Source organism: Diplotaxodon limnothrissa, linkage group LG7 (genome assembly GCF_057381915.1).
Source record: "Diplotaxodon limnothrissa isolate DT_005_m linkage group LG7, D_limnothrissa_male_GT1.1, whole genome shotgun sequence".
In the NCBI taxonomy this organism is placed as follows: Eukaryota; Metazoa; Chordata; class Actinopteri; order Cichliformes; family Cichlidae; genus Diplotaxodon; species Diplotaxodon limnothrissa.
Genome location: NC_140602.1, coordinates 71,062,356 through 71,088,118, shown reverse-complemented (window position 1 = coordinate 71,088,118; position 25,763 = coordinate 71,062,356). Strand labels below are relative to the sequence as shown.

The 25,763-nt window shown below is 42.2% G+C and overlaps 1 protein-coding gene across 1 annotated transcript in view; it reads left to right on the top strand.

The window, feature by feature from the left end:
- lamb4 (laminin, beta 4) overlaps positions 1-25,763 on the top strand; it is a 65,451-nt gene that overhangs the window by 17,972 nt on the left and 21,716 nt on the right. Inside the window, exons 14-22 of the mRNA XM_085358889.1 lie at positions 4,808-4,945; positions 9,342-9,533; positions 9,636-9,748; positions 20,978-21,089; positions 21,302-21,482; positions 21,573-21,716; positions 21,810-22,041; positions 22,516-22,673; positions 22,827-23,051. Coding sequence (XP_085215015.1) covers positions 4,808-4,945; positions 9,342-9,533; positions 9,636-9,748; positions 20,978-21,089; positions 21,302-21,482; positions 21,573-21,716; positions 21,810-22,041; positions 22,516-22,673; positions 22,827-23,051 — 1,495 coding nt within the window. The remainder of the gene's footprint in view (positions 1-4,807; positions 4,946-9,341; positions 9,534-9,635; positions 9,749-20,977; positions 21,090-21,301; positions 21,483-21,572; positions 21,717-21,809; positions 22,042-22,515; positions 22,674-22,826; positions 23,052-25,763) is intronic.

Sequence of the window (25,763 nt, the reverse complement as noted above, 5' to 3'; positions counted from 1 at the left end):
AGCAAAGTAAAAAAGGTTTACTCGAAATTATTGCAAATTTATTAAAAATTAAAAAAAATTATATCATGTACATAAATATTCATAACCTTTCCTCAATTCTTTGTTTAAGCATGTTTGGCTGCAATGGCACCTTCAAGTCCTGTTGAGTACAATGCTACAAGCTTGGCACACCTGTTTTTCTGCAGTTTGTCCCATTCTTCTTTCCTAGACTATTTAAAAGTGGAATGAGAGGCAGAGTGTTGCGACTTTCATCCGTAAATAAAGCTGCAGCCGGCTGAGTTGGTTGTGTCCCTGTGACGCGCCTCCAATAATCCATAGTGAGTCATACTAGTACTTTGCGCATTTATTTTAAGAACAAAACAAGAACAAACATTTGCGCTTTCAATCAATTTCCAACTAGCGCATGGATTAACTGGTGTGCCAAAAAATGACGGTCAACAGAAAAGTTTGCCCACAAACCACTCACCCAACACACCTGCTGCGAACACCGACATCAGGTAAATAGACTGTGACCACACCCACATACCATCACCTGAGACGCAGGTAAAGCTATACACCTGTGCCACCAAAACAAAAAGGAAAAACATAAACATTGACTTTGGCTCTTACACAGAGCCTTCAGTTTTCAAGCCCCTCTTCTGTGGAACCAACTTCCAGGTTGGATTCAGAAGACAGTGCTGTGGAGCAGGCAGGATAAGGGACCCAAATGCAGGACTCAGAAATGGAAAGTTAAACTCAGAGCACAGATTTATTGCTGGGAAAACTCTTCATAGAAATGAACTCAATCAGAAACACGGAAATAGACACTAAAGTGTGCAATGGAACCTAAAACAAGAAAAAAGGAAATGAACCAGAACTAAAAGCAAGTCTGAGCTCTGTCTGGACAGCACCTTTCTTATCTTAGCTGTGTGCTTAGAGTTGTTGCACTGTTGGAAGATAAACCTTCGTCCCAGTCTGAGGTCCAGAGTGTTCTGGAGCAGGTTAGGATTTCAAGGATATCACTATACATTGCAGCATTTATCTTTCCTTCAACAATTACTAGTCTCCCAGTTCCTCCTTCTGAAAGTCATCCCCATAGCATGATTCTATATCACCGTGATTCCCTGTAGCAATGGTGTTGAGCATATAATGCGCCGTGGCTGGTTTCTTCTAGACGCGATGCTTGGCAGTCAGGCCAAAAAGCTCAATCTTCATTTCCTCAGACCAAAGAATTTTGTTACTCATGGTCTGAGAGTCCTTGGTATGCTGTTTAGCAAACTCTTGATCCTTTTACTGAGGAATCTCTTCCATCTGGCCACGCTACCATACAGGTCTGATTGGTGGAGTGCTGCAAAAATGGCTGTCTTTCTGGAAGGTTCTCGTCTCTCCACAAAGCAACCATGGAGCTCTGTTAGATTGAGCATTAGGTTCTTGGTGACCTCTATAAGTAAGGACTTCTAGCCCATTCCTTCAGCTCCCTAACCGTTTGCTGAGCAGCCAGGTTTAGGAAGAGTAATAGTGGTTCTAAACGTCTATTTATGAATAATGCAGGCCGCTGTGCTCATTTGGGATCTTTAGAAATGTTTCTGTTCCAGATCCGTGCCTCAATACAGTCCAGGCTCAAAGGTCTACAAACAATTCCTCCTTATAGCTACATGTTATTTGTTTGTATTTTAATTTTTAATAAATTTGCAAGACTTTAAGGGAAACTCATTTTACTTTGTCATTATAGGGTATTCTGTGTAAAAATTTGAGGTGAAAAATGATTTTAATCCATTTTGGAATAAGGCTCTAATATATGGGCAGAAATCTGTGCCATCAGAAACTGAATTTGAATAAGTTCAATTTGAATTTGAATTGCTCAGATTGAATCTGAATTGTAACTTGAATAAATGCTTTTGAAAACTGAATTTGAATTAGTCTAATTTGAAATTGAATTTATGGTTTGAAAATGAATTGATTTGCTTTGAAACTGCATTTTATCCTTTAAAAATTCAGCTCTCGAATAATTTCAGATTCACTTCTCACCATTCAGTTTCAGTTCTACAATTCAATTTCAGTTCCAAAATTCAGTTTTTTGGAACTTACATCCGGTTCCGGTTCAAGCGCCGATTAATAGAACTACGTTTTACTGGCGGACCGAAAGTGTTACTGACGGGAATCTACAGCGTCTTGAGCTGAATTAAGACTTCAGAAGTCATTCGTCATGTCGAATGACCAGCGGATGAACTCTCAGGTTGGTAATAAATGTATTACATGTATAAGAACAAGCGTCATGTTAACAAATGATAGCCGTAAGGTAACTTTTATGCTTATTGTAGCTGCTAGCTAAAAACGCTAATTTAGCGTAGTTTGCCCTGGATTCAGCTTTGAAAAACAAATATGATCGACTGTTTCTAGTAGAATTCCAAAGTTGTCATCTTGGACCCTCTCAGAGTACCCCCTCTGTATGCTTGCAGAGACCCCTACAGTAGAGAAGCATGCAAAACAGTGTCCAAACCTTTGTATTTTAGCTTTATTTATGTCTTACACGGCATCCCAACTCTTTAGCTAACTTAATAACTTTAGCTAACGTGAATAGTTAGTCTAATTCATTAGTGCAGCATTACTGGGTCACCTCTGTTTGAAGTGATATAATATGATATACAACTATCACTGAAACAAGCAAACTTTGTAAATAAGCAAACACCACTTCTCATTCTCTAAACGTTTGGCCACAGTTGTAGATTACACTATCAGTGCTTGTTCACTCTTGACAATAATAACATTTCTAAATTTACTTTGTGCATTTACAGGTAAACAATATCTAATATTTTATCTAAATGACTGCTTTGTCTTTGAAAAGGGTGAAGAGCCTGAGGCCGGTGACAGTCCAGTTCTACTCTAAGTACATCCTTATAGTGGCTCACAGGACAAGGCCACATTCCTGTCCTGCCAGAAGAGAAGAGAAACTTCAGTCTTCATGCAGTTCAACCACACCTGTCATATTCCATATGACAGGGGTCTCAAACTTCAGTCCCCAAGGGCCAGTGTCATGCAACTTTTCCATGCCCTCGAGGACTGGAGTTTGAGACCCCTGCTGTATGGTGTTCATGCTGTTTTCTACCCCACAGTTACAGCATGTCTGACTGCCTGTTCAGCATATGCAAAAATATATGAGTTTAAGCATGTGATGACTAAGGCCTTCCATTATGGTGTTTGTCATCACATGTCACAGACATCTGGATGATCATTTGGAATAAACAAGAAACTAAAAACTTGTTACTTTATCTTTTATCTTTTATCTTTATTAATATTATTATTTTACACTTTTCATTGTTAGGCATTAGGTTTATTTGTAGTAGTCCTTTCCAACGTCTTTCCCTCTTCCATGTTACTGTGGCAGCTTGTCAGCATCTATTTGGGGTTGGGAGTGGAACAAAAAGTAAGGAAATCCAAAGTGCCATTAAAACCAGGAGAGGTTCTTATATTTCAGAAGGAGGGATTAATTCAAAAGAAATGACCTCAATGCCATATTTTATTTAGGAACCCTAGAGAGCACTTTGCAAAATAACACATTCTTATAATTTCACCCTCAGATGAGCCAAGCTATGACTGTCAGGGAAGGTGATGTAGGTACAGAGCATATGAGAGTGGTGAAGTTTGTCTCTTGTCTAGATGAAGGCACAAGAGGGATCAATGGCAAGGCGTAGAGATTCAGTATCTTCAGTCTTCAGTGGACACTCCATTTCTGGCACAAAACACCTGTAAAAGATGGTCGATTTAGGAGGTGACCCGACAACTTCAGCCTGTCAAACATAGTAATGGAGCAGTATGCTTTAAAAAAAAATCTAATTAAGCATGCACTCAGTACCCTAAGAATTATTATGGTAGTTAAACACAGTGATAGTTGTATATCATATTATATCACTTCAAACAGAGATGATCCAGTAATGCTGCACTAATGAATTAGACTAACTATTCACGTTAGCTAAAGTTATTAAGTTAGCTAAAGAGTTGGGATGCCGTGTAAGACATAAATAAAGCTAAAATACAAAGGTTTGGACACTGTTTTGCATGTTTCCCTACTGTAGGGGTCTCTGCAAGCATACAGAGGGGGTACTCTGAGAGGGTCCAAGATGACAACTTTGGAATTCTACTAGAAACAGTCGATCATATTTGTTTGTCAAAGCTGAATTCAAGGCAAACTACGCTAAATTAGCGTTTTTAGCTAGCAGCTACAATAAGCATAAAAGTTACCTTACGGCTATCATTTGTTAACATGACGCTTGTTCTTATACATGTAATACATTTATTACCAACCTGAGAGTTTATCCGCTGGTCATTCGACATGACGAATGACTTCTGAAGTCTTAATTCAGCTCAAGACGCTGTAGATTCCCGTCAGTAACACTTTCGGTCCGCTAGTAAAACGTAGTTCTATTGATCTGCGCTTGAACCGGAACCGGATGTAAGTTCCAAAAAACTGAATTTTGGAACTGAAATTGAATTGTAGACCTGAAACTGAATGGTGAGAAGTGAAACTGAAATTATTCGAGAGCTGAATTTTTAAAGGATAAAATGCAGTTTCAAAGCAAATCAATTCATTTTCAAACCATAAATTCAATTTCAAATTAGACTAATTCAAATTCAGTTTTCAAAAGCATTTATTCAAGTTACAATTCAGATTCAATCTGAGCAATTCAAATTCAAATTGAACTCATTCAAATTCAGTTTCTGATGGCACAGATTTCTGCCCATACTAATATGACAAAATGTGGAACAAGTGAAGCACTGTGAATGCTGTCCACTTGCACTATATAAACAGTATCTGCGTGTGTGTTTTCAGCTGAACCCACGAGTGTTACCTCAGTGTGAGCAGTACTTCAAAGAGCAAGGTTTTGACACCAAGTTCCAAAATGGACGAGTTATTTTAGTTCGGCGGGCTCGCCAACTTGCCCAGCAACAGAAAATGAGAAAGAGATTGGTGAGATCCATTTTCTGTTACACTTTAATGCTTTGATTATTTGGAGACTATAGGTTGTGTCCAAATTCAGGGGCTGCATTCTTCAAAGGCAGCGAAGGCCAGAAGTGCAAGGCTGTGAACTTGGACGGTCTAGCCTACAACATGGGGTTCCTGTTGCCTGGCAACCATGACAGTCGCAGCTACTGCTGTGGTGGTCAGCATGTTCAACAGAAATACAGAAAATCTGTATGTTGTTTTTTCATCTACATGTGAATCTGGGTACTGAGTCCCCTTAACCAACAATGAATCTAAGTTTAGCTAGTTTGCTAGAGTAGAGCATGAGACTAGTCTCATTTCATTTTGACAGTACAAATATAATAGGTCTCATCAAGCATTTGGTAACTTGCAGGATGAAAGCACAATTTTCTTATTAGAATCATGGGACGTACTTTCATTTTAATCAGAGAGAAAAAAAAAACTAAGAGAAATGGGAAACAGGACATAAGCTCAGGCGGTAGAGCAGGTCATCTACTAATCGGAAGGTTGGTGGTTTGATTCCTGGCTTCCCCTAGTCCGCATGCCAAATATCTTGGGCAAGATACTAACCCTAAATTGCTCTCCGATGCATCCATTGGAGTGTGAATGTTAATTAGAAAGCACTAAGAAAATATGTGAATGCACAAGTTGTGTAAAGCGCTTTGAGTGCTCAGAAGAATAGAAAAGCGCTATATAGGAACCAGTCCAGTCCATAAGATCGGCATAAATGTTGGGCTTTATAACAAAGGTTCAGGTTATAACTAACCAAAGTTTGCATGACCCGATTAAGTAGCAATATCACTAACGTCATGTAACTTAGATGAAGGTTAGCTAAGTTTGATGTTCTAAGATTCTTTGGTGTGCTAACATTTGTTCCACTGGATATTTGGGTGAGATAAAAACCCAGTACTCACTTTTTTATTTCTGGACTGCTTTGCTACAACTGTTTGCCATGTTTTTTTTTTTTCCAAAAAATTGCTTGTACCTTAGACTCACAATGAATCCTGGATTCAAACACCATGTTAAAACATAAGATCGTCCATAAGTCCACAAAGTGCAGAAAGTTCTAGGCTGATCGTGGCTCAAGAGTTGGGCGTTCGCCTTGTAATCGGAAGGTTGCCGGTTCGAGCCCCGGCTTGGACAGTCTCGGTCGTTGTGTCCTTGGGCAAGACACTTGACCCGTTGCCTACTGGTGGTGGTCAGAGAGCCCGGTGGCGCCAGTGTCCGGCAGCCTCGCCTCTGTCAGTGCGCCCCAGGGTGGCTGTGGCTACAATGTAGCTTGCCATCACCAGTGTGTGAATGGGTGGATGACTGGATATGTAAAGCGCTTTGGGGTCCTTAGGGACTAGTAAAGCGCTATATAAATACAGGCCATTTACAGGCCATAGGTCGATGATCGATTTTGTAATCGTATCACCAGACCTGCGGCCATATGTTCTGGACCCTCGGGTAAAGAGAGGGGCTGAGCTGTTAACTGATCACCATCAGATCAGGTGGCTGGGGAGGACATTGGACAGACATGGCGCAGCTAAAGGTATAGTGAGGGTGTGCTGGGAATGCCTGGCAGAGGCCCCCAGTCCGCAAGATCTTAAACACACACCTCTGGCAGAGCTTCAACAGTTTTCCAAGAGAATCTGGGGGCACTGAGTCCAAATGGACCATGTTCAGCACCTCCACCGCCAAAGCTGCTGCACTGCGCTGCGGTTGGTGCCTGTCATGGTGGTAACACCTAAACCAAATGGTGGACACCAGTAGGGATGGGTATTGATAAGATTTTCATGTTTCCGATTCCATTTTCGAGTCTGTTTAACGATTCGATTCTTTATCGATTCTCTTATTGATTCGTATTTTTTAAAAAGGAGAACACTAAGGTTGATTAGCTTAGAACTTTGTTTTATATCTTCTCTAAGTAAGAGTAACATGGCCTTACAAACCCAAAAGTGAGATCTTAAGAGATCCACAGCCTATGGCTCTTCAATGGGTGTCACAGGGTCCCCAGGAAAAAAAATGTAATTGTAAAATAATAAAATAAATATTCTTCTGTAGCAATAACAAAGCATAACACAAATTATTCTGTAGCAATTACACAAGAATATCCAGTAATGTCCCTGCCTACAATTAAACACATACACTTACTGAAAATCATCTGCTGTGGCAAACAGCTGCAAGCCTTTGACCACAAACTGAGTCACTGCTCTGTGACATTTGTCTATCCTGGCCTGAAAGGAGACGCTACCGGTAGACTGCAGCGAGAACTGCCAGCATCTGAGCCAGCCAGACTTTGTCTCTCTCATCTTGGTCACCTAAATGCACAGTAATGGCAGGTTTTGTAATAAGGCACATCGTGCTAACATAATATGCACTGTTAGTTGATTATTTACCTGCCGCATTAACGGGAGAGGACGTGCAAACGTTACCTCTGCTGCTGGGTTGAGATTCACGAGTCCGGAGCAGAATTAAAAACACGACATTCATTTGAGGTTATTGCGTGTTTTGTGAGCAAATGCTTTTGCATATTCGTAGTGTTTACTCCCTTAAATGAAGTATCTACTTTACAAGTATTGCAAGTTGCCCTGTTGTCATCCGTTCTCCTAAAGTATAACCAAACTTTTGAGTGTTTGAGCCGCTTAGGCGCCATGTTACCCGCCAGGTAAATGACACTCTGCAACGTGGTGACGTCATTCGGGGCGACTGGAATCGATAAGGGAATCATTTGCAAAAATGCCAAACAATTCCAAGGAATTGAAACAGTGGGAACTGGTTCTCAACAAGAACCGGGTTTCGATACCCATCCTTAGACACCAGAGGTGAAGGGAGCCACCCGGCTGAAGAAGGAGTCCTATTGAAGGAGTCCTTGGTTCGCCTGTGGGACTTCGGAGGCAGCTGATATGTACTAGTGGTGCAACGGATCACGGTTGATCCGTAATCCGAACCGATCCCACTCCACGGTTTGACACCCACGTAATCCGAAGATTCGAAAAAGAAGGAAAAAAATTATGTGTATGGTGCGTCTGTCAAGCGATAGTTATGGCCAGCGCTAGCGGTCCAGGTGGAAGAGCAGAAGAGTTTTCTGTATTTAAGCAGCCCTTTGCTGCCCAGTCCGATCGGGCTAAAGCTATTACAAAAGCTATTGGGGTGTTTAGCTGCAGACGGCAGGCCATATTCCGTTGTGCAAAACAAGGGGGTTAAACTATGATGAACGTGCTTGAGCCATGCTATGATAACATGATAAAAACCAGATAAAGGAGGAACAATGCGGTTTTCGTCCTAGTCGTGGAAAACTGGACCAGCTCTTTATCCTCTCAAGGATACATGAGGGTGCATGGGAGTTTGCCCAGCCAGTGTTTTGGCTGTGGGCATTCGACCGTGTCCCTTTGAGTTTCCCGTGGGGTGTTCTTCAGGAGTATGGGGTGTTTGGCCCATTACTACAGGCCATTCAATCCTTATACAACCATTGGAAGAGCTTGGTTTGCATAGACGGTAATTAGTGGGACTCATTCCCAGTGGGTGATGGACTCCGCTAGGGCTGCCCTTTATCACAGATTCTGTTCAAAATTTTTATGGACAAAGTTTCTAGGTTTAGCCAAGGGGCAGAAGGCTTTCACCTGATGGTCTAAAAATCTCATCTCTGCTTTTCGCGGATGATGTGGTTCTATTGGCTTCATCAGGTGATCGTCTCCAGCTCACACTGGAATGATTCACAGCTGAGTGTGAAGTGGTGGTAATGAAAATCAGCACCTCCAAGTCTGAGGCCATGGTCCTCAGCCGGAAGGGTTGGGGTGCCCACTCCAGGTCAGGGATGAGTTACTACCCCAAGTGGAGGAGTTTAACTATCCTGTGGTCTTGTTCACAAGTGATGAACAAGTGGGCATCTTCCGAAGGGTGGCTGGCCTCTCCCTTAGAGAGGTTCAGCCATCTGGCAGGGGCTCAGAGTAGGGATGCTGCTCTTCCACATCGACAGGAGCCAGTCTAGATGGTTCAAGCATCTGACAAGAATGCCTCCTGGGCGCCTCCTGGGTGATGTTCCATCAGGAGGAAGCTCAGGGGCAGACCCAGGACACGCTGGAGAAATTGTATCTCTTGGCTGACTTGGGAATGCCTTGCTGTTCCCCCGGATAAGCTGGAAGAGATAGCTGGGGAGAGAGGTCTGGGCTTCTCTGGGACACAAAGGATACACCGGACTCTCTTCAAATCCGGGGAAAAGGAAGACGCATTAGTGGGCCGCATTTGGAGCAGCCTTTGGTGTGCTGTGATATAGTCGTCCCACAAATGTGGTCTCCAAAGGATGCAGCCCCTGAATTTGGAAACAGCTCAACTCATATGTTTCAGCTAATCAGATCGTCCTCTTTCCTCAGTGCATCTGTTGTTTATTTCCATCCAGCAGCAAACCAGCATACCTCTGGTCCCTGGTTACACCCTGCAAATCATTCCCCGTCAAAGGGCATCTCACCAGCCAGTAACCTGGACTGGCCTAGGATTGGTCAGAGTGTTTGAGGGGGTGGGGCTTAGATTTACTGTGGACAACCTCCATTCTTCGACTGATTACCAGCTGGCGATTTCCTATGAACCGGAGGTGAGGCGATTTTGAATGGTAAACTTCATTTAAATGTACATGTTTAATAAAATTGACGGAATTGTCTTTCTATAACTCATGTCAATTTATTATTTTCTCTAGTCTGCATCTGATTGGATGGCTATAGTCAGTATCGGCAAAGTGTCACCAGGCGATGGTGGCTGCAGCAGCAATCCAACAGGAAGTAAAACTGTGATTCTACCTGGAAACTCCAGGTGAGAATAAAAAAACAGGGCATCTATCCATGAATGTCACATGACTATTGTTATAATTTCACATCTGAATAGTGTTGTGGCAGATTTCTGATGTGATATGATTAAATATGTGATTAAATCATATCCTTACTAGTAAGATTACTATACACCAACGACCACCTTAACTCAAAAACACAACTACAACTACTTCAGGCATGACAGCCTGATTCTTTAATCAGTTGTCATCTGCATTCATTCGCTGATCGCTCTTGGGTGGTACAGGGTCTGCTCTGCAGTCGCTGAGTTGGAGCTTGGCACACCCTTGTTGGAGGAGGGTGCTCTTTTCACCCTTCACTCTCTCGTTCCAATGCAGCTGTAGGTTAAAAGGGCAGAGATCATCTGACACCCTGTTGTCTTCCTCAGTGTCTAATGCAGAGATCTTTAACCTTTATGGTTATTTCTGTGGTTCTGGAATCTTCTCATGATGACTAGTAGGGCCCCAAACCGCACGACCTTTGATCTCAACCACTGCCTGGGCTGTCAGCTGTGCTATGAATGATCCCTGCTTCTCGCTGGGTCTCTGAAGACTTCTGATCAGCACCCAGTCTCAATCTCAGTCTGGAGATTCCACCCTTGGGATGATTTCTTCCAGCAATACTCTGGCTACTGCACCTGTATCTCCTTACTAGGAGGAAAAATTTCTAACCATTTGGAAAACATGTCAACCATCATCAAACCACATTTTCCTTTTAGTTCAATGAAGTTCAACCCTTATCTAGGGCTGTTCGATATAACAATATATATCGAATGACGATATAAAAACGTCTATCGTTTCATTTTACGCTATTGTTTGTTTCGTGGTGTCACAAAATAAACTGTTTACTTCAATATTTTTTCATCGTTTTCATGGTGGCTGTAGTGGCTATATTAATTTCTTAAAGTTTTCTCTTTCTCTTATATTTAATATAACTACACTACGGACGGACAAGCGCCTGCTTTTATGCGTTGTCATTAGCAACAACGACGGCAAAACCATTGCGTGTCCCCTGGTTTAGTTTCCACATTAACCTTTCACAATAAAGTTCAAGATCCTGTTGAGACTTTTCAAAATAAACTCAATCACGTGAAAGAGTATGCAGAGTATTTACGGATGAGAAGCCAAAAAGAGCCGTCAGGTGCTAAAAGACTCAACGTTACAACAGGCTTTTCCCCGCAGCACGATGGGTAATAAATACTCACAAAGAAAACGGCGGCAATTACAACTTGTGTCTAAAAATGTATCGTTTCATGCATCGGTTAAAACACTCGACTCCAGGTACATGACGCCCACCTGGAAACACTTCACGCAAGTCAAGCTGCCCGAGATTCATAGAATATACAGAAAATATTAAATTATTGTGATTTATATCGTTATTGGGACGATAGATGTCTTATATCAGGATATGAGATTTTGGTCATATCGCACAGCCCTACCCTTATCTGAACATGTCTGTGCCCCATGTAGAGGTTTCATACCTATAAATGAACTGTTAATCCCACAAAAAGCCATGGAAAAATTATCATGAAAAAACTCAGAAAACATAGAGAACATTGTTTCATGTTAAACCTGGATTCCCTCCTTTTGACACATGGTCTCTCCCATGAGTCAACTCATCAGAACTAGGAGAATAACAACACAAAAGGGTAGTTAGATCATTTCTCAGACAACATCAGGGCTTCTCCTCCTGAGTAATTTCGCTCCAGCCCTTTAAACCCTGTGTTAGAGAATAAAATTTGTATTAATGTCATGTTAAGTAGGTCTAATTCTTGGCTCTGCCTGGAGCCTGCATCCACACCACGATTACCCAGAAACCAAAATCAGTGAGTAAATACAAACTTCACACTTGCAAACAACTGTAGGTTATAAGAGTAATAAGGCATCCCACACCACAGACACAAGTGTGCCTTGCGCAGTTTATTTCCCCAAATCATTAAAAACACTACTGTTGCCATAATTTGCCAAATGTGTTTATTCAAAGCTACTGTAGCCAGTGACCTTTCTTAAGTAATGTCACTCACTTGTTTTAAACACTGTGGGCTCAACACCTTAAAATGAATAAGGTTAAAATGATAATGATAATGAGCCCCACACTAAGATGTTCTGTAATAACTGCAAAACCTGCTTCATTTCACTTATGTCTGCCTGTGTGATGCCAAAACCCTTAGAGAGGAAAAAAAACATTAGCCGGTGGTGTGTCCTCGCAGGTCGGGCCTAGATTAACAGATTCCAGAGGTGCTGCTGTAAATCATGTGGTCAACCCTCCTTTTCTGCGAAAGGAGTGATACTGATCTTAACACAGTATGTGTTTCACACTGAATATACATTTTCCCACTGTAACATTTAACATTTCCCAACACTACAATGTGGTACCATAACCAACAAGCAGCCAGTAAAACCACAGTTTCCTTCACACAAAAATCAGTAACACAGAAAAGTGCTATGTAAAGGATTAAGTCTGCAGGTTCCACACATATTAATGTGAACCCACAGGTCTCCCCCTCCTCTGGTCTCTGCCATCCTCCTGCTCCTGCAAAAACAAGAAAACAAAAAAAAAAACCCACATACATCCACCCTTTTTTCACTGTTTGGGGTGGATTAGGCATTAGAAGTGACTAAGTGACATCATCAGTCCAGCCACAGTCCAGTCATATGCATTCATCTCAATCACATGCATTCATCCAGTCATATACATTCGTACAAATCATTGCTGATAGTGGAAAACTGCGCACGAATTTAAGTATCCATTGGCAGCAATATTACGTCATTCCAAAAATAAAAACAATTCTTTTTGCTTTTGAAATGAATTGAATCACTACAATCCTTTTAAACACAGGACTTGCCATCTAATATGGTCCTAGGTAGGTGTATTTCTCCTAAGCCATTGTAATCTGGAGAATCTCACTTTGTATTTGCTCTCAGTAAAGTATTTTATAGCACTTTTACTTCCAATCTTGCTGCCTGCTTAAAGAGAGCTGATTATTAAATCATCAACACACAAAATATCACACCCAGAGGGGTGATACCTGGCAGGTTTTTTCCTAAGTGCACTGTTACAAAAATAAAACCCATATTGGGCCCAGTTTGTACGTGCAAAAAGAAAAAGAAAACAACCCAAACCTAACTGGCAGAATCAGTCTGGTACTAAAACAAAACCCCAAAATCTGCCAGAAAAATCACAGGAAACGTTTTGCCTTCAGGTGAAACAACATGCTGTAGGGATTAGAACCTGCCATGCAGTCACTGCTCCTGGCTTTACTTTAATTTATAACTGATGCTTACATGGTCTAAAATCAGACTTAAGAGTCACTGCCTTTGTTCATTTTCCCCACATCATATTTACTGGTTGCCCACAAGAGCTCCAGAATATCACACAATCCTGGAAAGTCTGGGGCCAACAAACATAGATCCACCTGCTAAATACACAGAGAAATCTCCCTCTTTTTTATTAGCAGCTGCACAGTTCACACAACACTAATGTTCACCATTAAACGCTTCCTAAACACTTCATATCAATGTTTTATCACTGGAATGTGAATTTCTTCCCCAGGTCACTCATTTGTCACTTTCACAGACCCAATCATTTCATTTAGCTTTTCTCCTTTTCTCCCCCTCCAAAAGTAAACGTGTAACATGTCATCATGTATTTCACAAAACAAGTTTGTTTTATGTATTCAGTGATGTGTATCTGGGTGCAAGTTTCACCCACACATCAGAAACAGGAAACTCAACCCTCTGCTACATCTTATTCACTTGTTTTATAATCCAGTCATCTTTCCCTGATCTAGTAACAAAAAATATTATCACAAAAGAGAATTTCCTTCATACAGTAAATTAATTGTGCTGCACCAATCAAGCAGAAAACATCTCACAATTTACTGTATCAACAACTAAATTTATTGTCTGATCACTGGTTGGTCAAACCAGAATCTTTTTTCCCTTCACAAAAGGTAAACTGTTGTCCTGCAACCCTAGAGAGTTAAATAATAAATAATTTCCCCCAGGGATCAATAAAGTATTCTGATTCTGATTCTGATTAATTGTCAGCAGTGGATACACTCAGCATTTGATAACAAGTGTCTGTTAAATTTACACTATTTTAACACTGATGAGAGATAACAAGCTGATCTTCATTGCATGTGTGTGTGTGTGTGTGTGTGTGTGTGTGTTAGTAGGCAGGTTCAATGCATGTGTGTGCAGTGGAGCTGCAGATTCAGCAGGGCTTTGTCCTTAAAGCTGCTTTTCCTTCACATTTCTCTGTGTGCGTTTGTGTGCATTTTATTTTTACCTTTGTTGCAATCCTACGGACTCTTTCTCAACCTCCACAAGACAGTCGGCCACAGTTTCCCAACACAATTTTCATGTGCTCTCACATTAACAACAACGGCCTTCATTTTTCCTCCATGCTCCCACTTCTCACAGCTTCTGTCTTTCTCCTGCATCTGCAGCAGTTCATGGTTGTGGCGTGTCAGAGGCCAGTGGGCCGTTCTTCGGCTTTGCCTTTTGTCTTTCACTCTTTTCAGTCTCTTCCTTTGCCATTTCAACTCCCAGTATGGCAAATGTGAAACTCAGACAGTCTTCTCAAGTCCATTCACACACAGTGATGTCGCTGGTGAACCTCTCAGCTTGTGATCAGGAGCGCATGCTTCCATCCACTATGGCATGTGTACATGCTGCTGAACCCTTTAAGGTTTAAGGTTTAGGGCAGTGTTGCTGTCTCTTCACCTTGTTGACTCTTGAAGTCGACGCCGTTGCTCTCGAACTGCATTTCGTCTTCAGGGAGAGATTGATTGTCTTCGAAGCATGTTCTTCAGGTTAAGATGTGCATAAAGTGAAGCTGTGAAATATTCAGCCAAAACATGGGCTGTATGCGGTTCCAATTACGTTGATCTATCATTTTACTCCGGCCGCTGTGCTTGTGGAGGGCGCTGATCCAGTTCCGTAGCAACCTGTACTAACACACTAAAACATTTATTTAATATCATTTTCATCACTGCTCATTAACACGTTCCCTCTCTTATTCTTCTGTCCACATTTTAACACATCTCTTTTATACACACACCCACAGCACTCCTCACACACACACACTTCTCTTCACTGCATTCCTCAGTTTCTACACACTTCATACTCCATGTATTCTTTCCCATATTTCTGAAAGAAAAAAAATCATACAATCAAAACCTGGATTTGTCCAGACCACCTGAAGGGATGCCTCCTACAGCCTCACTGGCCGTACTGCTGGGCTCAGCTTTGTGGACAAGCGCGTTCACCGTCTGGCCTTTTCCTTCCGATGCAAAAGTGTTAAACACCATAAACTAAGGACAGAGTCCTTCCCACAACAGTCCTGAAATCAGGCGTCGTATTTCTGAGGTTTCCCTCCCAGTGGTTCATCTAAAACAAATAAACAGAAAACCCAACAACAGCAACAACAAAAAACTACAAACAATAAAAAACTCTTATCCCTGTCAACATATCTTTTGTTGAAATCTCCCAATTCTTTGAATCTTTGGGCTGAAGGAAGGACAGTACTCGGTGTATAAATGCTCAATCAACAATCATTTATTTCCATACAATTCAACACTTAAGAGCATTAAAACCATCATGATGGGGAGACCTGCCTGCAGAGGGTCACAGCAAGTCTCAAAATGGTGACGGGTTACTCAGCTTTTTATACCCTCTAGTGGCCCCCACCTAGTCGTAAAAGCCTAAACATTCACATTCTTTCTCTCTTATGGCGCCTAAGTTATGACCTCGGCTTCCTTATTTCTCTGCTCTCTGTAAGGTGGGGGTCTGGAATGTGGTCTGTTTCTTCTATTATCTGCACAAGGTCCTCTGCACACAACATTCTCTTCATGATTCAGCAGTATGAAATGTCAAGAAACAGTGTAACACATTCAACAGTGTCGAGTAATACAGGTCAATCCAATAGATCTAATGATTTTCACACTCTTTTAAGTCAGAAGTAAAATGCAAACTAAAACTACATACTGATCACACACTCTATGTTAAAGGGTATAATATGATCTACAGCAGTATCATACTTCAACTACTTTGATTACATATATAAGGTAACATATGATAACAGAATAATATCACACTTTCCATCACACAACCATCTTCCACACACTTGGAGTTTTCAACCAGACAACGTGGAGGAATGCCTCCCACTGCTCCAGTAGCCATTTTTCTGAGCCCAGCTTCCTTTGTACGAACAAGGCCTTTCTGCCTTTTTTCACTGGTGCAAAAGTGCTAAACTGCCATACACTAGAATGCTCAAATTATTGAGCTTCTAAGATCCTGCACTTACTACCACAACAAGGTGCAATTTCTCACACTAGGATACCCAAATTCGTTGAGTTTCTAGGACCCTGAATCTACTTGTTGCAGTAATAAGTAACCAAGGCTTTTCCCATCTGTCTGGTTAAGAACCCTGCCCAAATCAAAGCAGCTAAATCATTTGCAGTCCGTCTCTTGGTTCATTAAAAAATTCCTGCATGTGTGAGTCGCTGAAGCACATCTTGTGGTTCCTTCTTTTTTTGAAAACAAAGGAATGGTGGGACTAAGGCAATTTTACCTCAGGAAATTCAAATTCAAATTTTATTTGTCACGTACACAGTCATACACAGTACGATATGTAGTGAAATGCTTGGACAACTGCTCATGACCTAAAGAAAACAAAAAAGGAAAAGGCTATGAATAAGATAGGAAATAAATATGAAAAATTAAAAAGGGTAAATTTAACTAGGAAGGAATAAAATATAAATTAATGTTAAAAATGAAATAACTGTACAACACAAATTAGAATGAAGGGTAAATTTAACTGGGAAAGAATAAGATAAAATATATAAATTAAAGTTGAAAATAAAATAACTGTACAACAAAATACACAGTATAGAACTATATAAGTATGTATGAAGAAATATAAATAAATATATACACAATAACAGCAGCATATACACAATGACAGCAGCGTGATTTAAGTGATGAAGTGGAAACAAAGTCCAGAATGTCCAGTGTGTGTAAGAACTGTATGTGTGGGTCAGTACTGTGTGGTGGTGTGATTGTGATTGAGAGACCGTATCGCCTGCGGGAAGAAGCTCTTCCTCAGTCTCTCTGTGTTGGTCTTCAGGGAGCGGAATCGCTTTCCTGACCTCAACAGAGAGAACAGTCTGTTGTTGGGATGGCTGAGGTCCTTCACCATCTTCCTGGCCTTGGTCCAGCACCGCCTGCTGTAGATTGAGTGCAGGTCAGGGAGCTCGGAGCAGATGGTGCGCTCAGCTGATCGCACAACCCTCTGTAGAGCTCGTCTGTCCTGCATGGTGCTGTTCCCGAACCAGGTTAAGATGTTTCCCGTCAGGATGCTCTCTATGGTGCACGAGTAAAAGTTCCTGAGCACCTTGGAGGGCAGTTGGAAGTCTCTCAAGCGTCTGAGGTGGTAGAGACGCTGACGGGCCTTTTTCACCATGGAGTTGATGTGACAGGACCATGACAGGTCCTGCGTGATGTGAACTCCGAGGTATTTGAAGCTGTCCACTCTCTCCACTGGGCACTCGTTGATGACGGGGGTCTGGTAGTTCCTCTCCTGCTTAGTGCTGAAGTCCACTATCAGCTCCTTTGTCTTACTGACGTTTAGAAGGAGGTTGTTCCTCTGGCACCAGTTCTCCAGATTCCTAATCTCCTTCAGGTAGGCCGTCTCGTTGTTATCAGAGATCAGGCCCACCACGACGGTGTCGTCAGCAAACTTGATGATGGTGGTGGAGCTGGTAGTGGCCACGCAGTCATATGTGTACAGAGAGTACAGCAGGGGGCTCAGAACACACCCCTGGGGGGCTCCAGTGCTGAGAGTGGTGGAGGCTGAGACATGTCCGCCCATCCTTACTGCCTGTGGTCTGCCAGTTAGGAAGTTGGAGATCCACTGACACATAGATGAGCTGAGTCCCAGATGCTCCAGCTTGGTGGTGAGTGTGGAGGGAATTATGGTGTTAAATGCAGAGCTGTAGTCTATGAAGAGCATTTTAACATAATTCCCCCTTCTAGTGTCCAAGTGAGTGAGTGATGTGTGGAGGAGATGAGAGATGGCATCGTCTGTGGAACGATTTGGACGGTAAGCGAACTGTAGTGGGTCCAGTGTGTCTGGTAGTGAAGAAATGATGAAGTCTCTGACCAGGCGTTCAAAGCACTTCATCACTACTGAGGTGAGGGCTACAGGGCGATAGTCATTGAGAGAAGCAGGGTGGGGTTTCTTCGGGACAGGAACAATGATGGACTCTTTGAAGCATGTGGGGATCACCGACTGAGATAAAGAGATGTTGAATATCTCAGTGAACACAGGAGCTAGCTGGTATGCGCAGTCTCTTAGGATACGACCTGGGATGCCGTCTGGTCCTGCTGCTGATGGCCAGTCACTGTGTGCCCGTAGTTCAGCGAAACTCACCGGAGGAATCCTGCCTGACAACGGCAAATTGTTATGGAAAATTTAACAATTACCTGCAAAACACCCAGTGAGCTTGATTTGAAGTGGGTTTAATAAACACATTGCAATATGGAGAGAGCATCCCAGTGAAACACCAGGACCATCTCTGAATTGTGGCCACCGCCCTTACATCATATATACAGAGACACAGACAAAGAACATTCACAAACTCTTACATGTTGGCCCCTCTCACGTGGAGCAATACCTCCTCCCTCAGAGAGAATTATGACCTTGTTTTCTGCTTTGGCGTCACCTAAGGATTTACATCCCTGATAAGCAGGACTCCCACTATCTGTTTAACGGCCTCACTGTGTTTACGTTCCACATGCATGTAAACTATGGACAGGAGTGCTCTTACTATAGTAAAGTGAGAAAGTGATTGTCATGTTTCGGCTGTGTGGCAGGCAGGAGAGGACCCAAACGCAAACTCACGGGGACAGAACTTGAACTCAAAAGCACAGCTTTAATTGCTGGAAAAATAGAACACAGGCAATACAAAACTAAACTGGGAAAGCTAATCATAAAGTATACCAGGAAACACGGAGAGCATCACACACAGCATGAGGGAATTTACGACACTGACAAAGAGAAACACAGGGCTTAAATACACAGAGGGATAACGAGGGAATGAGACACAGTAGGAGAGCACAGCTGGGAGTAATCAGGCTGGACGAGACGAGCAAAGCAGGACACATTCACATAAGACACGGACCATCAAAGTAAAACAGGAAGTATCATACAGAGACGCAAGCTTGGCACAGTGGAGAAAGCAACTAAGAAACAGAGACATAAACCATAAGGCAGAGGACTCTAAGAACCGAGGGACAGAGGGGAACTCAAACATGCCGACACAGACTTACACAGAACAGAGGGGACACAGAGAAACATGAAGGGCAAGGGATCGAAACTAGAAACCATAGAATAACTCACACAAGTACAATATTACAAACATCACAAGGAACTAAAAATGCTGGGTCAAGGGACCCAGGACCGTGACAGTGATATTACTATAAATAATGTGATATGATTAAATATGTGATTAATACATGAGAAAAGAAATCTGCCACAACACCAGAGATGGGCAGTAACGCGTTATTTGTAACGCGTTACTGTAATCCGATTACTTTTTTCAAGTAACGAGTAAAGTAAGGGATTACTATTGCAAAAACGGTAATTAGATTACCTTTACTTTCCCGTAGGAACGCTGCGTTACTGCGTTACTAAAACCGTGAATCTTTTGCGAGAATGTCTCACGACAGTGACGTAAGCGAGTGCGCCGTTGGTGACAACAGCTGTGTGCAGATCAACAGTGGATCACATATCGAGTGCAGGAGAGAGTATGAGCGTGCAGCGTTTAAAGCGTGGAAGTACTGACCTTACTTTGAGTTTGATTCCATAAAAAGTGACAAAAACATTAGTGTCCGCTGTGCGTGGGAAGAAAACTTCTTTTTACAGCGAAAAAAACCCTAAACTTCCAAGGAAGCACCGAGTAGCTACGACGTAATGGGAAACTCACAGAACTGCCATATCCTTCCACTGACCGCAGCACACCTGCACCAGGGTAAACCTCCGCCTACCCAACTCCTGCTTTACAGGTGAAAATAGAGCAACAGGACCGCTGAGTCTTTGACTTTATTTATTTTCTGCTGTGTTTTACTTGCATCTATTTGAAAGACTGAGTGTAAACACACAAAATATTTTATTTTATGTGGTGGAATGTGCAGAAAATAGGTTTAAATGTTAAACTAATTTCTTCCAGTCAGAGAATGTTGCATATAATTAAATTTTTGCTTGATGCATAAAGTTAAAAGGTTAAAACTAATAAAACAAGTTAAAAAGAGACTTTTCCATTTGATTACATTTTGTATGATGGATTATGCAGAAAAAGTAGAATTGGGCTGAAAGATCTATCGCTTTATCACCTCTTCAGGTTGTAAATCGTGTTTTTAAAAAGTAACTAAGTAACTAAGTAATTAATTACTTTTGAAAATAAGTAATCAGTAAAGTAACGGGATTACTTTTTGGGGGAGGTAATCAGTAATTAGTTACTGATTACTTTTTTCAAGTAACTTGACCAACACTGCACAACACTATTCAGATGTGAAATTAAGCAGGTTCTTTGAAACTAGCAAATTGTACAGGATATTGCAAAGAAAGGCGTCTGGACTTCTTTAAGTTACTTGAAGACGTTTCACCTCTCATCCGTCTTCAAGTAACTTAAAGAAGTCCAGACGCCTTTCTTTGCAAGCTCCTTTGACTACGATGACCTGGATGACTGAGAACCTTCACAGACATACAGGATATTGTACAGTGTCTGTGTGAGTTGTTAATAGAGGCCATGATCAGGTGGCCTGTGGGTGACATCATGTTTGTGGCTGAGGCAGCAGGCTCTGTGTGCATATCAGTGACAGGGCGTAGCTGCATGTGTGTGATGATTTAATAAACTTTGCAGCACTTTGTTGTCAGTCCTAGTGCAGCTTGTGAACCATACCAGGATGTACTGAGAGAGGACTCTCAACAGAACATCTATAAAACGACAGCAGACAGCCAGCAGCTACAGCTAACGCACATGAGCCAAATGTTGTGCCTTTGTACTCCTGGTTCCACGTACAGAGACATTCTTACACATTTGTACTTATGTGAGCTCCAAGGTTCTCTGAAGCCTTAATAGTGTACTTGTGTCAGAGATTGTGTCTCAGTAGCAGCAGTTTTTGTTTGTTTTTTCTTTTTGTTTTTCCAGACGAGGTATTCTGGACTCTTTGCTCTGTCTAAATGCTGGAGGTCAATATTTTGTGGATATCACCTTTTATAAACAGCCCAGATCTGATAGTTCACACATCCTAATTGACTCGGTAAGGAGGTCTTCATCTATTCAGATAAAGTGATTGACATATTCCCTGAAATCCTCCTACTAACAGTAACTGTCCAATCATAGCTGAGGAGATAAATAAATTTGGGAAGATTGCATGGTTTCAATTTTCAATTTTTCTCTTCAAAATTAAATGATGGGATGTGTCTACATGAGGTGATTTCTACATGTTTAATCATGCCCCCCTTTTTTCAGATTAGTCTTTTTAATAGAATTGGGTCAGTCCAAAATTTCTGCTCCCAGAGCGACCTCGACACTTTTCACCAGTTTCACTGTACTGGATTGGCTGTCAAGCCTGGCCCTCAGGAGTCGCTACCTGAAGTCTGCGAGGGACTCATCGTGAGCCTTTCAGCACAAATCCACAATGGAGCTGTCCGTAAGTAGTTGGACTGAGATGATCCAGGACTGAGACAATGGAAAAGATGAGTGTTTCATATGTTTATATCTGCGTTTTACCTGTGGTCAGTTTGCAGGTGTAATGTTATTGGCTCTACTGGACCATCCTGCAGTAAACTGGGTGGGTTTTGTGACTGTAAGGCCAATGTGATTGGTCGTTGCTGCGATGCCTGTGCCCCAATGACGTTTGGCTTTGGACCTGAAGGCTGCAAACGTAAGAAACCCAAACCAGAGGGGAAACACTGCCTTTCGTTTTCTCTCTGAGCGTCTGACAGTTGATTCACAATGAATTCTCACCTTTTTGTAGGATGTAATTGTGACCCCCATGGCTCTGTGTCAGAGCTGTGCGATCAGGTCAGTGGTCAGTGTGCATGCCGTTCAGAGATTACGGGTCAGCGCTGCAAACGCTGTCAGATGGGATTCTGGGGATTCCCTTCATGTCGATCGTGTGAATGTAATGGGCTATCAGAGGTGTGTGATGGATTTACCGGAGACTGTCTGAACTGCAGGGAGCACACTACTGGACCCAGCTGTGAAAGGTTAGTCACTGACAAACAATGGACTGTGAGGTCAGGTCCTTAATCATTAATATGCAAAATTATCATGATCAATGGCCATGAGTACCATTCACAGAGAGTTCGGGAATGGCTGCAATCACAGCATTGTAAGATGGTGACAGATGTACCCTTAGGCCCTCTCCTCGACTCAGAGATGTAGTACATACTATACTCCATAATGATGAAGAACAGAGAGAATTAGACAAAGGGCTGGGTTTTCAGTTTTCAGCTATGCAGCTTTTATCTGCAAGTAGATGCAATTTCAAAAAAGGAACCTTTGTTTACTGTAACTCAGCTGGGTTTTTTTCAGCTGAAAATTTCCCTCTGAAAATGTCTTTGCTACGTCTCTGAGTAAATTTATATAAATTAGATTTACTCAGGAAATAAGTGTGCCAGTACTTACTGCTGAGGGTCGGTACCTGTTCAGGTAATCATGATAAACCTATTTTGATGCAGGTGTGTTGAGGGTTACTATGGTGACCCAATCTCCAGACAGGCCTGTCAGCCATGTTTGTGTCCAGATGTTCTGAGCAGTGGACGATTCTTCGCCACTTCCTGTCAGCATGACCCACAGTCCCTCAGGCTCATCTGTAAGTGCCAGGAGGGGCACACAGGTAAGAGCCAGTATGTTTGCATTACTTACTTTTACCTTCTTTACATAAAAGAGGCAACCAGACAGACAGACAGCAGCGATGCTAAGAGTCAGTGTTTAGCAGCAGATTTTTGGAAAGACACATAAAATATATCACTCTCCATTTCCCTTTTAGGTGTAAGCTGTGACAGCTGCAGCCCTGGTTTCTATGGTGATCTGACATTGCCAGGTGCAGTCTGTAAAGAGTGTCCCTGCAACAACAACATCGACCCTGATGATCCCAACTCATGTAACAGCACAACAGGAGAGTGTCTACACTGCCTTCACAACACAATTGGCCTGCACTGCCAACACTGCAAACCTGGCTACCATGGCAACGCCTTAACCCAGGACTGCAAAGGTGACAACAAAACATAGAAACTTCATCTATCATCCTTTCATCCGCTTACATGTATGCAAAACCTCATCGGGGCACCAAGTATTCCTGTGTCCTCTAATGTGTCCCTTTTTTGGTGGAACCCACAGTCTTCACCCAGCTGGACACCCAACCCACTAAACCTCCACTGAGAGGCAACTTAAACATGTCTTGATCAGGTGCCTGAGCTACCTTAACTTTCAGTGTAAAGGAGCGCTGGTTCTTGAGTGTCTGTAAGGCTGAGTGAATTGAAAACTTTAAATTCAATCTTGACTAGGGATTCGAATTGATAAGAATTTAGCAGTTTCAGTTCTATTATTGATATCACTTATCAATTCAATTCCTTCCCTTATCAGTTCTCACTGGCTCCACTTTGAGAGTCACCACCATCAATAATCAGCATATCAAAGAAATTACACTCATGCACATTCACTGCATGCTGCGGGTCACATGTTTGTGCATGTTGGAGGTGCTTCCCTCTGTTGTGATCAGTGTTGGTGTCGTCACTCAACAAAGTAATTATTACACATATTACACAGAGCAATTTTCTTCAAAGTATTGCAGTATGTTACTTAATTACACCCAGAAGAAAGACATTCGTTGGTCTACTTGTTACGTTACTTTCATGTTACTCTGTAAAAATATCTGAAATGCACTGCTTCATGATCACCATTTAATAATATGAACCTGAGGCCACAGCCCCACACACTAAAACAGATCTCTACCCTAATAGAATAGAGTAGAATCCTTTTTTTTTTTCTATACACATGTACAATCTCCTACTCAGTGCAGACATTTGGGAAAATAAAAGCCCAGTTCTGCACCACTATAAACATACAAATGGTATTAAAAAAAATATATACTATTGGAAAAATAATATGTTGGATCTAAGTTTCTCTGGTCCCCTCCCCAATCAGACCAGGAGTGACATGTTTAGCCGCATGTTCTCCTTAAATTGCTGGCTGTCTGAGTGGTGTCCCAGAAACGATGTGGGCTTCATAGATAATTGGCAAACCTTCTGGAGGAAACCTGGTCTTGTTAGGAGAGACGGCATCCATCCCACTTTAGATGGAGCAGCTCTCATTTCTAGAATTATGGACAAATTTATTAAACCCCCCAAAATATGACTATCCAGAGTTGGGACCAGGAAGCAGAGTTGCAGTCTTACACGCCTCTCTGCAGCTTCTCTCCTCCTGCTACCCCCCCAAAAACCCATCTCCATAGAGACTGTGTCAGCTCCCAAACAGACAAAAAACAAACTAAAAACCAGCAACAAACAACTTAAACATAAACAATCACAAAGAAAGAACAATACAGTATCCACATCTGAACCAAAGAGTAAAACAGTGAAATGTGGATTATTAAATATTAGGTCTCTCTCCTCCAAGTCTCTGTTAGTACATGACTTAATAATTGATCAACAAATCGATTTACTCTGCCTTACAGAAACCTGGTTGCAGCAGGATGATTATGTTAGTTTAAATGAATCAACACCCCCGAGTCATTCTAACTACCAGAAATCTCGAAGCACAGGCCGAGGGGGAGGTGTGGCAGCAATTTTTCACACCAGCCTATTAATTAATGAAAGACCAAGACAGATTTTTAATTCATTTGAAAGCCTGATGCTTATCCTTGTCCACATCAGATGTAAAAAGGCCAGTCTTGTTCGTTATCATCTATCGTCTACCTGATTTCTCAGACTTTTTATCTGATTTAGTGCTCAGCTCAGATAAAATAATTAATCAAATCAAAATTAAATCACTTTTATTGTCACATCACATGTACTGGTACAGCTCTCTGAAGAGCTTTGCAGTTGTAAGCGGTGCTGTTGCCGTACCAGGTGGTGATGCATCCAGTGAGGATGCTCTCAATGGCACAGCAGTAGATGGTCCTGAGGATGCGGGGGCTCGTGCCGAATCTTTTCAGTCTCCTGAGAAAGAAGAGACGCTGCTGGACCTTCTTCACTGTTTTGTACTGACCATGTGAGATCCTCTGCCAGGTGTACACCTTGGAAGCGGAAGCTGCTCACTCTCGCCACAGTTGATGGTGGTGGGGGTGTGTGCTTCTCTGCACCTCTGGAAGTCCACTATCAACTCCTTTGTCTTTGCGACGTTGAGGGTGAAATGGTTGTCTCGACACCAGTGGGTCAGGGCACTGGTTAGCGCACCTTTGGTGATAAGACCCACCACTGTAGTGTCATCCGCAAACTTCACAATGATGCTGGAGTTGCTAGTGGCCGAGCAGTCATAGATGTAGAGTGAGTACAGGAGAGGGCTCAGTACACACCCCTGTGGAGCACCTGAGTTCATTATGATGGGGGATGAGGTGAAGCTGCCAATCTGACCACTTGGCGTCTCAGACAGGAAGTGAAGGATACAGCAGCAGAGGGAGCTGTTCAATCCTAGATCCTGCTGTTTCCTGTCCAGCTTCGAGGGAACGATGGTATTGAATGCTGAGCTGTAATCTACAAACAGCATTCTCACATACGTGTCTCTCTTCTCCAGGTGTGACAGGGCAGTATGTAGTGTGAGGGCTATGGCATCATCAATGGACCTGTTGTGGCAGTATCTGAATTGTAGAGGGTCCAGTCAGTTGGATAGTGCAGAGCAGATGAAGTCCCTGAACAGCCTCTCGAAACATTTGCTCATGATGATGATGCAACTGGTGTCTTGGTGCAAAATCAACAATCTTGTTCTC